General features: G+C 43.5%; 1 protein-coding gene across 1 annotated transcript in view; it reads left to right on the top strand.

The window, feature by feature from the left end:
* The window catches only part of kmt2bb (lysine (K)-specific methyltransferase 2Bb), a 63,856-nt gene that overhangs the window by 14,734 nt on the left and 33,331 nt on the right, over nt 1-15,791 (top strand). Inside the window, exons 9-16 of the mRNA XM_066717885.1 lie at nt 5,098-5,361; nt 5,609-5,721; nt 6,151-6,558; nt 11,292-11,405; nt 11,524-11,670; nt 11,923-12,015; nt 12,798-12,915; nt 13,180-13,293. Coding sequence (XP_066573982.1) covers nt 5,098-5,361; nt 5,609-5,721; nt 6,151-6,558; nt 11,292-11,405; nt 11,524-11,670; nt 11,923-12,015; nt 12,798-12,915; nt 13,180-13,293 — 1,371 coding nt within the window. The remainder of the gene's footprint in view (nt 1-5,097; nt 5,362-5,608; nt 5,722-6,150; nt 6,559-11,291; nt 11,406-11,523; nt 11,671-11,922; nt 12,016-12,797; nt 12,916-13,179; nt 13,294-15,791) is intronic.

Raw genomic sequence — 15,791 nt, 5'->3', positions numbered from 1 at the left:
GCATTCCTGATAATGCCAGTTAAGGCATTTCAATTATTACTCGAAAACCAAGAAAAGTCTGTATCTGTACAATTGTATTTTTATTTTAAAAAGAGCGTAATTCTGTAAATTGACACCAACCTTGACAGTTTATGTAAAGCAGAAATGTTTGCTTTACTTTTGCAAATTGAGGTTTTCGTAACAATGGAACAAAAAAAATAGTATTAAAAAAATAAATATATAGATGTATATATTTTTTAATACTATTTACATATCAGACATGAGGTTTCCTACTTTTGGCAGAATTCTAAGATTTCCCCAGGGCCATATCTGAGACGTGTGTATGGGAGGGGGGAGGGTTGATCCTGACTGTGTTGCATGCGTGCATGTATGTACATGAAGGCATCTTCTGGACGAGTCACACGTGCACAGAGAGATTTGCAAGTGCGTTGTCATAAGGGCTGATTTGTCACAGTCACACTGTGATTTTGACCAATCAGATACCACAGTATAGATGTCTTCTGTCACATGGTTTGTTGGTGTCAATCATTGATGTTCATGTATCTTCATGAATAAAAGATAATGGATTCAGCTATTAAAAATAAATTTTGCTTGTCCTGGTTATATGAAAAAGCTGACATTTATTTACCTAACATTAAAATTGTTGACTTCATTAAAATAATCAACAGCCCCAATTGAGTAATTTGCGAAAGGAGCTTGGGAGCGCGAGGTAGCTCTCTTGCACACAATTGACCAGTTACACTGAAAGGTGTGGGTGTCTATGGTTCAAAAGTTACTATTGTGTATGATATGTGTTTAGGTTTAGTCCTAGCCTGAATGATACATTTCCTAATGGATACTAGGATTTCAGTTCTAATCAGGATTGAACGGAACATTCTCTACATTTTGATTTGCTTAAGAACAATTTGGGTTTTTAGTTGCTTTCACAGACCTCGATTAGCACTAGTTTTGGATTACCCAACCTCAAATGACATTGACATTTGATCCCCTGCTGATTTTGTACGTTTGCCCAATGACAAAGAAATTATCAGTCTATAATTTTAATGGTAGGTGTATTTTAACAGTGAGAGACAGAATAACAACATACAAATCCAGAAAAACGCATTTCAAAAAAGTTATAAATTGATTTGCATGTTAATGAGGGAAATAAGTATTTGATCCCCTATCAATCAGCAAGATTTCTGGCTCCCAGGTGTCTTTTATACAGGTAACGAGCTGAGATCAGGAGCACTCTCTTAAAGGGAGTGCTCCTAATCTCAGCTCGTTACCTGTATAAAAGACACCTGTCCACAGAAGCAATCAATCAATCAGATTCCAAACTCTCCACCATGGCCAAGACCAAAGAGCTGTCCAAGGATGTCAGGGACAAGATTGTAGACCTACACAAGGCTGGAATGGGCTACAAGACCATCGCCAAGCAGCTTGGTGAGAAGGGGACAACGGTTGGTGCGATTATTCGCAAATGGAAGAAACACAAAATAACTGTCAGTCTCCCTCGGTCTGGGGCTCCATGCAAGATCTCACCTCGTGGAGTTTCAATGATCATGAGAACGGTGAGGAATCAGCCCAGAACTACACGGGAGGATCTTGTTAATGATCTCAAGGCAGCTGGGACCATAGTCACCAAGAAAACTATTGGTAACGCACTATGCCGTGAAGGACTGAAATCCTGCAGCACCTGCAAGGTCCCCCTGCTCAAGAAAGCACATGTACAGGCCCGTCTGAAGTTTGCCAATGAACATCTGAATGATTCAGAGGAGAACTGGGTGAAAGTGTTGTGGTCAGATGAGACCAAAATCGAGCTCTTTGGAATCAACTCAACTCGCCGTGTTTGGAGGAGGAAGAATGACCCCAAGAACACCATCCCCACCGTCAAACATGGAGGTGGAAACATTATGCTTTGGGGGTGTTTTTCTGCTAAGGGGACAGGACAACTGCACCGCATCAAAGGGACAATGGACGGGGCCATGTACCGTCAAATCTTGGGTGAGAACCTCCTTCCCTCAGCCAGGTCATTGAAAATGGGTCGTGGATGGGTATTCCAGCATGACAATAACCCAAAACACAGCCAAGGCAACAAAGGAGTGGCTCAAGAAGAAGCACATTAAGGTCCTGGAGTGGCCTAGCCAGTCTCCAGACCTTAATCCCATAGAAAATCTGGAGGGAGCTGAAGGTTTGAGTTGCCAAACGTCAGCTTCGAGACCTTAATGACTTGGAGAGGATCTGCAAAGAGGAGTGGGACAAAATCCCTCCTGAGATGTGTGCAGACCTGGTGGCCAACTACAAGAAACGTCTGACCTCTGATTGCCAACAAGGGTTTTGCCACCAAGTACTAAGTCGAAGGGGTCAAATACTTATTTCCCTCATTAACATGCAAATCAATTTATAACTTTTTTGAAATGCGTTTTTCTGGATTTTGTTGTTATTCTGTCTCTCGCTGTTAAAATACACCTACCATTAAAATTATAGACTGATCATTTCTTTGTCAGTGGGCTAATGTACAAAATCAGCAGGGGATCAAATACTTTTTTCCCTCATCTGTCTTTGTTGTATAAAAGCATATTCAACTATGAAAGTACTACTCTTACTCTACTCTATTAAAATGCATTTCTAATGCCCACTGTCCTCCTTTTGGGCTTTGTAATCCCCTCTGATTTGTAATGTCAGGTAAACTGGCTCTTGGGATTTGTAGTGCCCTTTGTAGAGAGGATGTGTTTTATTCCAGTGCTGTTGGTAGTCGCATGGTGAAGTTGCTCACTTTTTTTCTATCATTGTAGTGACTGATAGACCCCTGGAATAGAAAAGGGTCCCTGCAGGGTCTTGACCCTGGACCCTAATGGGGGTCAAGGCGGCCCCCAGACCCCGGCCTATATGTGAGCGCCATCAGCACTCCCATTTCTACATTTTCAAATCTTTGTTCACCCACTCATGTCTGTCATATAGACCTACATACTAAAGGACTTTCCATATTTATTATACAAAATATATATGTGTAAAAGACTAATTTTGAAAATATATTGACAGTTTTTGCTTTACAATTGTTTTTTAACATAACATGGCAGCTGTTAAAAAAAATCCACAGTGCAGAACAAAAGAAACTTGCGCACTAATTTGGTCAAATATAATGTCCCATTCATAACACATTCAAACAAGGTGTACTCACCACTGATGACATTAATATTACACCTGATTCAGTAGCACTTATCTGTGTGAATGGGAAAGTTTAGTGTGTTTCTCAGCGCACCTGTTTTACATTTAACAACAATTTTCAGTTAAATTCAAATTTGCTTTCTTGGCATGACAGGGAGTGTTTTGCCAAAGCGTTTACATTGTATGTATAGAAACTAAGGACAGTAATTATGGTTATGAAAATAATACTAGTGTTAATAACTATAATAAAAAGGATAATACTGAACACACACCGTATTTCCCCAAATCTCAATATCCAGTGGAGTCCCTGAGGCTGGTGTACACACACTGTCCCTCAGTTTGCAGGTATCTGGGAAGAGACTGAATTTAGGGATTTGGTTTTTAAATTGTGGGAAGAAGGTCTCCCTGATTTTGTATGTAGGTCAGGACGGAAGGAAGTGATGACGTTTTGTCTTGAAGTTCTTCATAATCCTTACCACTTTCTAAATTCATCTCGGCTACATTCTTTGCCATGGAGTTTCCTTTTGTGTGCCGTCATGTTTACTTTGGTATACATCAAACCCGGTATGTTTCTAGACTTAAAGTTTTAGGGAGGCTTTGAAACGGTGTCCAGGATTGGGGGTGTGGGTGCCGACTTTTTTTTTTTTTTTTTTTCTCTTCAGTGTCATAGTGGGGCAGGAGGGGATTGCTGACAGTGTTTTGTGGAGTCACTTCTTCTTTCTTGGACTCTTGTGTTATTTTTAGGGGGGCTGAGAGAAAATATAAGGGGTGGCTGACGATGTTTTGTCGGACTGTTTTACCGCGCCGTTACTTAATAATCGTATTTTTTTTTACGGGGTCTGAGAGAAAATACAGGTTGGCTGAAACCTCTAGCCTCCACTTCATCAAACGCCAATAGCTTCAAAAGTTAAAATATCATCTTACATTTCCACTTCCAGGTCACAGGTGAATGTCACTGGTCAATGCCGATTACAGTAGCACGCAGGTGTCATACAGGAGCGTATGAGTGCTCTGGCTTCAGAGGGACAACCAGCAGTCGTGCATTGTTTTATTTGTGTGCTGAAAGGGTCATAATCAGACTGAACCATTAAAATCAAGAAATTACCCTCAATTAAATTAGCCTGCAGAATAAATAAATCTCAGTGAGAGAAGAATAAAGTAGTTCTGGGACCAGTTGCATGAATATAGTCTAGTCATCAGTCTTTTTCTTAGTATAATTATAAGTCATACTAATGATAGACACTCCGTTAAAACCATTGCATAAAGGTCTTTCATTAGACTGGTCAATTTCCTTAGTCAATCACGCAGTGCATTCTGGCAATTTTAAGACACTTGAAGGAAAAGCATCATTAAAAATATGGTGGACACTTCTCTTAAACAGTGACGATCACAGTTCACAGTAACTGAAATTCTGTACTAGTTATTGAAATATAATGCAGAAAAATATATACTTTGGGTGCATTTCTCTGAAACTTTCACTTACACACTCAAACACAAGGCGTGGGATAAAATAAGTTAACGGCGGTCCGTAAAAGATGTGCAGAAACGATAGAAGTATATGCTGCAACGAATATTTAAGAGGAAACATCCCAGGACTGGAGGTGGACCTGCCTCAAAAAATTAAATGGACCACAGAATTGGTTGTTGAAATATTTGGGGAGGAATTTGCATATTGTGGGGTTTGCTGGTGGGCGGGAGAGTGCAGTGTGTGTGAGCCATTGGGAGGTCTAACTGTCAAGTTTAGATTAGTCTAATGGTTAAGACTAGTCTAATATAGTTAATGCAACCGACCCTTGGAGATGCATCAAGTCTCGCAACACAACTCGGCCACTGCCTACAACACAACGCAACACAACTTGGGCACCACCCACCACTCACAACACAACCTCCACCTCCACACTAGCATGTGTGTGTGGGTGTGTAACTACTGTCTGCTGGCCCCTGCAGGTAACTCTGGGAAGCGGCGGCGCCCTTCCCTCAGTGTGTGCCAGTCCAGCGAGGAGGAGGGTGGCGTCGGGGAGGGGGGTACGGCGGGAGGAACAGGCCCCCCAACGGATGGCGAGAGTCCCTCCCTAAGGAAGCAGCCTCGCCGCGGCGTCAAGACACGCTCTTACTTTGACCTGCTGGACTCCGGGGACTCGGATGGCGAGCTGGGGCCCCCCCATGCCACCTCCCCCGGCCGCCGCAGGGCACACACCCCCCGCAGCACGGGTGAGATGGGAAGGGGGGCGCGGGGCAGAGGGATAGTGTGGAAGTGGGGGCATTGGCAATGAGTCAGCGGACATAATAGAGGGAGATGGTAGGGAAGGAGGGATGGGAGGGTGAGATTGAAAGGGATAGTGAGGATGGAGGGGGTGGGTTGAAGTGTGAGAAATGCTAAAGGGAGATGGCGAGGGTAGGTCGAGGCTGGAGACCCCTGTTGTACTGTACTGTAGCTCTGTTCTTGCCCCCCGTTTAGACTTCGTGTCCCTGGACGATATTCCCGATGAGGACAACCTGTCTGAGGACAGTGTGCGACAACGGCGGCCCAGTCAGCAGAAGAGCCAGCTCAATCGGCGGCGACCCGATAAGGTAACCAGTCAGAAACCAGAGGGGATGGGGGCGGGCACGGACTAACTGCCTGCTTGCTTGACAACTGCACGCCTCCTCGATTTGTCCCCTTCGATCTCTGACCTGACCAACAGTCTGTGCATGCCTGTGACTGTCAGGGCAACGGTTCTTTCTCCATTAACAACTAATGTTTCCTCACTCGGGACAGGTGGGGTGTGGGGATTAACCTAGAGGGCGCCTCCGAACTTTTCCACTGCTCGGCTACGGTTCGCGCTCTGGTTCCCTCTCTCTGCTTTGCGCTCCGGTCCCCTCTCCCTCTCTCTGCCTCGCACTCTGGTCCCCTCTCCCTCTCTCTGCCTCGCGCTCTGGTCCCCTCTCCCCACCTCGGTCTCTTGGCACCTGTGTGGCTGGCTGGCTGTTGTAACCCCCATTGCTTTGCTCTGGCTTTAGCCACCACCCCCCCAGGCAATACAGGACACCCAGGAGCAGCAGGAGGAGAAGGAAGTAGAGAAAGAGGAGGAGGAGGTGAAACAGGAGGAGAATGGAGTAGAGAAAGAGGAGGAGGAGGAGGAGAAGGTGGCTTTACAGACAGAGCAATCGGCCTCAGAGGAGGATCTGGGGCCGCGGATGGAGGGAGGTGACGAGGAGGAGGAAGGAGAGGAGGAGGAGGAGGAGGAGGAGGAGGAGGTGCAGGGTAAGGCTGACACTGACCTCCCCTGTGTGCCTGTCCTCCCTGTCATGTCCCAGAGTCCCCAGGAGCAGACCCCCCCCAGCGTGCTGGCGGCGCTGGCCAACGGCTTCGCTCAGAGGGAGAAGGAGCCGGCGCTCCCCTCCCATCGCATCCGGGTGGACTTCAAGGTTAGAGCGCCCTGCCTGTCTCTGTGTGTCTCTGTGTCTCCCGTGCTCTCAAATTCAAATACTTTTATTGGCATGACTGATGAAAATATTCCTTAAGGAAAAGGAACATGAGTCAAAAGCAGTACAGCTGAAACCAGGTCCGTGCAGGTATTTATTCTGTAAATTCATGGCACTGTTTATGAGGTATGAATCTTTTTATCAGCGATGACATCACTCAGCACCCCACCAAACACCCAATCGATCCAATGTGGTGTCATTTGTTTGTGCTGTGAAAATCATTGTTAGTGCCGGTATGGTTCTTGATATATTAACGTACATTTTATGAGCCATGGTGTCACACTCCACCCCAAGTTACTGTAATTGTATCCAATTGTTTGTTTGTGCTGATTTGTGCCACTGTAGTAAACCTTTGTGCAGTGGCATTCAGTTCAAATGGAATTGAGTGAGACATCATGAGAATGGGAAAATGTTAGTAAGACGCAGCAAGATCAGTCAATATGAAAAAGTTTTGCTGAAATCAAAAGGTCTCCAACTAGTAGTAAAAAAGTTTTATTTTAACTGACAAAAATTACCAATCAGAACTTACCTCAGGGTCAAATTGTGTAAATAATAATATATGAAAATGTGTAGGCTGTAGGGGAATGTTTTTGGTACAGATTGCCTCATATGTCACAGGTTGGGTACATTTGTGAACTCGATCTACTGATTGATGTCTGTGGTGAGCTCAGTTCACTTCTGGTTCAGGCTCTTCACATCATCAACACATTTCCTTAATAGTCTTTGACTGAACCTCTGTAAAAAGACATCTGTTAGTGACTCTTCTTGCATGATTCTATATTGCCATTTTCTCAAACATCGATAGTTAACTACGTGGGGCTACTTATTTTTCAGCATATTGAAAAATATATAAAAGTTATGAGTAAAGTTTTCTCTGTCAAATAAACTAATTGAAATGTGTAATTCGGGTCATTCAATGAGAGTGCTACGAGAATAAAATGCGACTCCTCAGCCTATTGAACAGCAAAAAATATGGGTGCATTTTTTTCCTATTATATTCATTTTAATTTTATCATTGTAGGCTATTTTATTTTTTTGTTTTAATACTTAGTATTATGATAGGACAGGACCCTTTTTTTTGGGCTCGAACGCCTTGGTAATGTGATTGGATATTAGGCTTCCAAAAGATTTCAAAAAATTAAGAGCGAAATTAAAGTTTTTGGCACGGAACATCCACAAACAACAAAATTGAAGGCACACTGAAAGATATTTTGATTTTATTTTAGTCTTAAAAGTATTTCAAATGTTCCTTTTTAAAGTTAATATTTTATTTTCTAATTGTGTAATTCTACTGTTTGAACATGGCTCCAAATAGATAGATATAGTGAGGGGAAAAAAGTATTTGATCTCCTGCTATTTTTTGTACATTTGCCCACTGACAAAGAAATGATCAGTCTATTATTTTAATGGTAGGTGTATTTTAACAGTGAGAGACGGAATAACAGAAAACAAATCCAGAAAAACACATTTCAAAAAAGTTATAAATTGATTTGCGTATTAATGAGGGAAATAAATATTTGATCCCCTATTAATCGGCAAGATTTCTGGCTCCCAGGTGTCTTTTATACAGGTAACGAGCTGAGATTAGGAGCACTCTCTTAAAGGGAGTGCTCCTAATCTCAGCTCGTTACCTGTATAAAAGACACCTGTCCACAGAAGCAATCAATCAATCAGATTCCAAACTCTCCACCATGGCCAAGACCAAAGAGCTGTCCAAGGATGTCAGGGACAAGATTGTAGACCTACACAAGGCTGGAATGGGCTACAAGACCATCGCCAAGCAGCTTGGTGAGAAGGTGACAACAGTTGGTGCGATTATTCGCAAATGGAAGAAACACAAAATAACTGTCAGTCTCCCTCGGTCTGGGGCTCCATGCAAGATCTCACCTCGTGGAGTTTCAATGATCATGAGAACGGTGAGGAATCAGCCCAGAACTACACGGCAGGATCTTGTTAATGATCTCAAGGCAGCTGGGACCATAGTCACCAAGAAAACAATTGGTAACACACTACACCATGAAGGACTGAAATCCTGCAGCGCCCACAAGGTCCCCCTGCTCAAGAAAACACATGTACAGGCCCGTCTGAAGTTTGCCAATGAACATCTGGATGATTCAGAGGGGAGAACTGGGTGAAAGTGTTGTGGTCAGATGAGACCAAAATTGAGCTCTTTGGCATCAACTCAACTCTCCGTGTTTGGAGAAGGAGGAATGACCCCAAGAACACTATCGTCAAACATGGAGGTGGAAACTTTAAACCTACCATTAAAATTATAGACTGATCATTTCTTTGTCAGTGGGCAAACATACAAAATCAGCAGGGGATCAAATACTTTTTCCCCCTCACTGTAGATAGTTTAATTGATTACACTATGTAACACAATTTTTGTTCCTGGTTAATAAGTGTTATTTCCCAATTGCTTATGCCTCAAAGGTATAGAAAATGGCTATTTCCCACAGACTTTGCTTTTGTGACCAGGACAGTGATATTTTGAAATTTAACTATTTCCAATGAGAAAATGGGCGAAAAAACTATGTATGAATCCAAATTAACATGTATTTATACTAAAGTAATGTATATATGTATATGCTACATTTTCTTAATCAGATTTGGGGATTTTCATTTCACACCCCTCCACAAAAGAATAGATACAAGTTTTCATCGATTGTGAAGCATTTTGGGTGTTAAAATACAATAACATCTAATCTAGTGTGGTGTAATTATAATTGGGGGGGTTTAGTTCAGTGCAGTAGTATGCATTTTAGATGGTGGTTTATTTTACCAAATCTGACAATGCTGGAAAATCTTTGACCTTGAAAGTGCTTGAATTTTACTTTTGAAAAGATGTATGAACCCTGTGCATAGTGACAATAATCATACCAGTAGTATGTGTTCATTTCATCAACGAAAATTATATGATGAAAAATAATCAACGACCTATTTTCATTGACGATAACAAGACGAAACACTTTGGGGAGAAAAGATAACTAAAAAAAAATGTCTTCTAATTTTAGTTGATTAATGTGACGAAATGAAAATTCAACACAAGACTAATGGACATAAATTACAGTATTTTGCGAAGTGGCTGGTCAGGGAGCTGTTTCATGGTCTAATCATCATGCATGCCTTTGTGTTTGTGTAGCACAGCTAATCGCAGTTCTGTGCAGATCTGTGCTGCTGGTTCAGTGGGATTCTGCAGATCTGTGCAGAACCACTGAAATCTGCACAACAGAATGTGACCCGATTGTACATAAGCTAAACGTTGAACGTGGTTGGTGTGGTTTACTGTATTGGGCTCAACATAAAGTTGATACAGATTGTGTGACGTTTTATTTTGTATATAGGACTTGTAAGTGCTGGTCCTGTAACTAATAACGTTAGGATCTAATTGGATAACTTATAAGTACAGTAAGCCATGTTATGTGCTTACAGAATGAAGTAACAATATGCTTATGCTTCATTTGAAATGTTAATATTGTCAGCAAATGCGCGTACAGATGGCATGATTGCATTTTTACCTAAATAACGTGTGCATAAATGGAAAATGAAAATGCAACTGTGGGATTACATTACAGTCCACTATATGCTTCCATACTCTTCTTGTACTCTTCTTATTACAAAAAATTAAACCTGAAACAAATTGAATTACAGTAATTTGTGACTGAAGTTTACAATAGCTGTTTGACTTGACTTGACTGTTTGAAGTCAATCAATGTTTGTTTTGCATCCATCCACTAATTGATGTAAACATGCGGCATTAGACATAATGCATAATGGTGATAATGAAGTAAAAATAAAATGCATGGACTAAAACTAGACTTAAATGATGGGTGTTTTCATCGACTAATATATAAACTAAAACTAATGAAAGACTAAAATGTGACTAAAACTGACAAGCATTTTAGTCAAAAGAGTAAGACTAAAACATTAATCTAAAATAGCTACCAAAATGAACACTGACTGACAATAGTGATATTAACAGAAGGCACATTTATAGAGAATGAAATATTTACGTAGGAGGGGATTAGGTTCAGTTTTTCTCTACCCTTCTTTGAGGGGCCCCAGTGGTCCCCTGTCCCTCAGGCAGTGACCACTGGATTGTACAACTGCTATCTTCCCCCAGCAGGAGTGGGAGGTTTGGGGTGTCTGGCAGGTCTAGGAAGTTTTTTACAGAGCTTTTTAGTTTGGGGAAAAAACAAAAAACAAAATACACTGAATATATATATATATATATATATATATATATATATATATATATATATATATATATATATATATATATATATATATATATATATATATATATATATATATGAAATGCCTCTCCATATTTCATGTTACACTGTTGCACCACCAGGTGTCAGCATGTCACTGTAACACTGACCCTGGCGGGGAGAGATACTAATTGATACTAGAGATGCTAAATGCATAATTTCTATATTTATTGTTCCCATTTTCCTGAGCACTGGACCTGTCAGATGTCAATTAGTCCTGCCAATAAAGCTTTTTTGAATTAAATTGAGAGAGAGCATGAATTGTCCAGAATCGCAGCTTGATGTCTGTCCTGGGAAGGAGCTGGGTCAGGAGTGTTCATGGATATGTGTGGAGGCTCAGTGAGTGCCTGTGAGTCTCTGTGCCTGTGTGTCTGACCCCCACTCTCTCCCCTCTCCCCATAGGAGGACTGTAACATCAGAAATGTGTGGCTGATGGGGGGGCTCAGTATCCTGACTTCAGTGCCAGCCATACCGCAGTATGTCTGCCTGCTCTGTGCCAGCAAGGGCCAGCATGAGGTAACTCCCACCACTGCACTGCAGTTTCACACTACACCCTACACACACAGCCAGTACTCTGCTGCACTGTCATGACTCTGTATTTATGATTACTGATGGCTAACCCCCCCCCCCCCAGATGGTGTACTGCCAGGTGTGCTGTGAGCCCTTCCATGTCTTCTGCCTGGAGCCCGGAGAGCGCCCTCTGCAGGAGAGCAAGGAGAACTGGTGCTGCCGCCGCTGCAAGTTCTGCCACGTCTGCGGTAGGAAGGACAAACTCAGCAAGGTACGCAGGGAGGGTGAGAGGGGGAAATGATGCATTGAGGTCATACACTGCAAGGTACAGACGGAGAGGTAGCGGGAGGGAAGGCAGGGCAGGAAGGGAGTTGGCTGCAATTGAAGGTTGTGGTTTGTCAGCCTACCCCCTCCCTCTCTTTAAAACCACATAGTCAACCTCCCTTCCTCTCTCCTCCCCGGTTTCTCCATCTCCAACCCTTCCCTCTCTCCCTTACCTCCACACCCTCCCCTCCTTTCACAGCCTTTGCTGGAGTGTGAACGCTGTCAGAACTGCTACCACCCAACCTGCCTGGGGCCCAACTACCCCAAACCCAACAAGCGCAAGAAGTCTTGGGTGAGTGTGAGGCCTTGCCGGCACTAGGGGGAGGTGTAAGTGGACTGTGGGCAGATGGTTCAATTGCCCGTGTCTGTGTAGAGCCCCTCGTGGGATCCTCCTAATGGCTCTTTGCTTCCGATAGCTGTGTCTGAGCGAATTTGAATGTTCACCCCCACTCGCTCAGATAATAAAACTAACCAAGTAAATGTATTGATGAGTCCTGACATCATGCATCAGACAGTTTCAGGTGTGCAGTTTCAGGTGTGCAGGGTTAGAGTGTCTTGTATCCTAACAGGAAGGAGCTCTGTCACCCCATCCATTGCAATAAGTGTGTTCATCTATTCCCTCGCTCGGGCTTATATCACATTTTCACCCTTTTTTGTTTTTATAGTTGATAACTTATTGTCGCTTATTGAAGATAGTGTGCCCGCAAAACAGTTCAGAGACTGGAGAGAAGTATTGAATTCAACCAGTTAATTATTCAGTTGATTAGCCCAGAGCTTCCGAGTGCCGGTCCCGTGGCCCCGCTGTGTCCTGCTGCTCCCGTGCTCCTGCTCAGCTCTCCATCGAACCCTGGACCTGAAGCGATCATTATTGCGTAAAGTACTGGAATTCCCCAGCTTTGTGTTCACAAGACCATTTAAGTGGTGAAATTTGACTCTTTATTAGTTCAGTTGAGGTTTGAGTGACGAAGCTGGAGAGCTGAGTTGGGACAGAAGCCAGCAGCACAATGGGGCCCCAGTACTAATTGGTGCATCTTTGTCTGTCTGTGTGTGTGCGCGTGCGTGTCCTGTCCACAGGTGTGCATGACGTGTATCAGGTGTAAGAGCTGCGGAGTGACCCCGGGGAAGAGCTGGGACACAGAGTGGAACCACAGCAAGAGTCTGTGTCCCGACTGCACCAAGCTGTATGACCAGGGTAGGTCCCAGGCAGACTGAGACAGCTCACCTCTGCTGCACGCTGAGCCTTTCACACAGCCCTGCTCATATTTCACTCACCTACAGGATCTCAAACACAGAGTGGGATTCCACAGGGTCGTATAATAGGAGTAAAATACATTGTCCATTACTGATGAATGTCTAACTATCATTTGAGCAATATTGATCAAGCCTAAGTTTGCTGTGGATTGTTTGATTGATCGGTTGGTTGATTGATGGCTGCTTTGACTGGCTGTGTCCACAGGTAACTACTGCCCCATGTGCTTCAAGTGCTATGAAGACAATGACTATGACAGCCAGATGATGCAGTGCTCTAGCTGCAACCACTGGGTCCACGCCAAGTGTGAGGGCCTGTCAGGTGAGCGTGGAGCCCCCACCCCGTCATAGCCCATACACCTGTGAATCTCACGGGCACAGTCCAGGCACTCTCCAGTTACCTTCCCAGTTAGTGCCCAATTAAGATTCAGTCTAACTGTAGCTCAGATAGTCCAATTACAGCATTTGTTGCCACAGTCACACTTTTTTTGTTTTGTTTTAAGCTTTCCTGTCATTGATAGTAAAGGATATTCCTATGCAATACAGTGCAATACAATACAGCACAGAACATTTTGGTATAGCATAACATGTACAGTAACCAGCACCATACAAAACAAGTCATACAATCTGAATGGTGGAAACTCCAATCCAACAAGGAACCAGGAGGGGATAAAATCTGAAACAAACCATAAAAACGCAGCTAGCAGACAATGGCTTTGTAGAGCCCCTCAGGACACGGTCCAGACGAGTGATCGCACTGAGAGGTGTTGGGTTAACAGGGAAGTTTGTTGCATTTTCCAGCTGGGATTGTAAGTCGGTGGGTGGCTGGCTTGGGAGAAACCACATGACAATTGATTTTCCTCTATGAGGTCACATTAAAGAGGTGCCAAAGTATCCATATATTTATTTCTTGGCAGACGTGCTTGTCAACGGTGACTTACAACAGCAGTTCCCAAACTTTCTGGTTGTTGCCCCCCCAAAAACATTTGAGTCACAGCTCACGCCCCCAAACCCCGCCCCCCCCCGATGTCTCACACAGTCATATATATATTAACATTTATTTTTATGAAAGCACTAATGCTTAACAAGGATAAATACACTATAATACTTGTTTGCATTTCACAATTTTATTTGGCCATTTACATTGGAATCTCTCTGCATGAACCTATTCTCACTCCATCTATTGCTGCCCACTCTAATTAATGAGACATGAGCCTGAAGATACAGTAACGCCCTCTATCCATTTCGTATGATTTTACCCATTTTATATATATTTTCAACTATTCGGTTTCATCCCTAATTATATATATAAACCGATCAGCCATAACATTATGACCACTGACGGGTGAAGTGAATAACACTGATAATCATGGTACCTGTCAGTGGGTGGGATATATTAGACATCTTGTCCTCAAAGTTGATGTGTTAGAAGCAGGAAAAATGGGCAAGCGTAAGGATCTGAGCGACTTTGACAAGGGCCAAATTGTGATGGCTAGACAACTGGGTCAGAACATCTCCAAAACTGCAGCTCTTGCGGGGTGTTCCCGGTCTGCAGTGGTCAGTACTTATCAAAAGTGGTCCAAGGAAGGGAAAGCGGTGAACCGGCAACAGGTCATGGGTGGCCAAGGCTCATTGATGCACGTGGGGAGCGAAGGCTGGCCCGTGTGGTCCGATCCAACAGACGAGCTACTGTAGCTCAAATTGCTGAAAAAGTTAATGCTGGTTCTGATAGAAAGGTGTCAGAACTCACAGTGCATCGCAGTTTGTTGCGTATGGGGCTGCGTAGCCGCAGACCAGTCAGGGTGCCCATGCTGACCCCTGTCCACTGCCGAAAGCGCCTACAATGGGCACGTGAGCATCAGAACTGGACCACGGAGCAATGGAAGAGGGTGGCCGGTTCTGATGAATCATGAGTTCACGGTGTTGACTTGGCCTCCAAATTCCCCAGATCTCAATCCAATCGAGCATCTGTGGGATGTGCTGGACAAACGAGTCCAATCCATGGAGGCCCCACCTCGCAACTTACAGGACTTAAAGGATCTGCTGCTAACGTCTTGGTGCCGGATACCACAGCACACCTTCAGAGGTCTAGTGGAGTCCATGCCTCGACGGGTCAAGGCTTTTTTGGGTCCTACACAATATGATGCAGGTGGTCATAATGTTATGGCTGATTGGTGTATATATCTATGTTAATGTGTCTCCAAAATATTGCAGCAGAGAGTCCTAGTGAGCTCGTTTCCCACGACTCGTTGACATTTTGGAGCTGCAAGTTATTATGCATTTATTTTACCGTAATTATCACCTCACTTGCTGTGTATTTTGGTCTGAAACTACCAATTAGTGGTTTTCACAGACACTGCTACCTGACAATCCACTATTCTCATTGGCCATGACTGTATATGGAATAATCCAATAACCGAGACCCAATTTCCACCCTTGTGAGTCACCACAGTACAGTTTGTTTTTAATTTGTGTAAGTGTGGAAAAAGTTGTTTCATAGAGATAGGTCATTGCAAAAGAAATTAGATTATCCAATCCCCTTCACGTTTTACCCACTCAGCTCTTTCACCGCCCCCCATAAAGGGTCTTGCACCCCCCCACAGTTTGGGAACCACTGACTTACAGGATACAAGAGCAGTAGTGGTTTGGGCTCTGGACTCTGGAGCACAGGGGCATGGGTTCAATCCCATGTGGGGGCACTCCTGTTGTTCCCTTGAGTAAGGTACTTCACCCAGATTGTTCCAGTAAACGCCCAGCTGTCTAAATAAGTAAAATGTAAATAATGTAATCTTGTAACAATTGTAAGTCAGATAAGGGTGT

Source organism: Amia ocellicauda, chromosome 12 (assembly GCF_036373705.1).
Source record: "Amia ocellicauda isolate fAmiCal2 chromosome 12, fAmiCal2.hap1, whole genome shotgun sequence".
Classification (NCBI taxonomy): Eukaryota; Metazoa; Chordata; class Actinopteri; order Amiiformes; family Amiidae; genus Amia; species Amia ocellicauda.
Note: the sequence above shows the minus strand (reverse complement) of the source record. Positions and strands in the feature narration are given on the sequence as shown.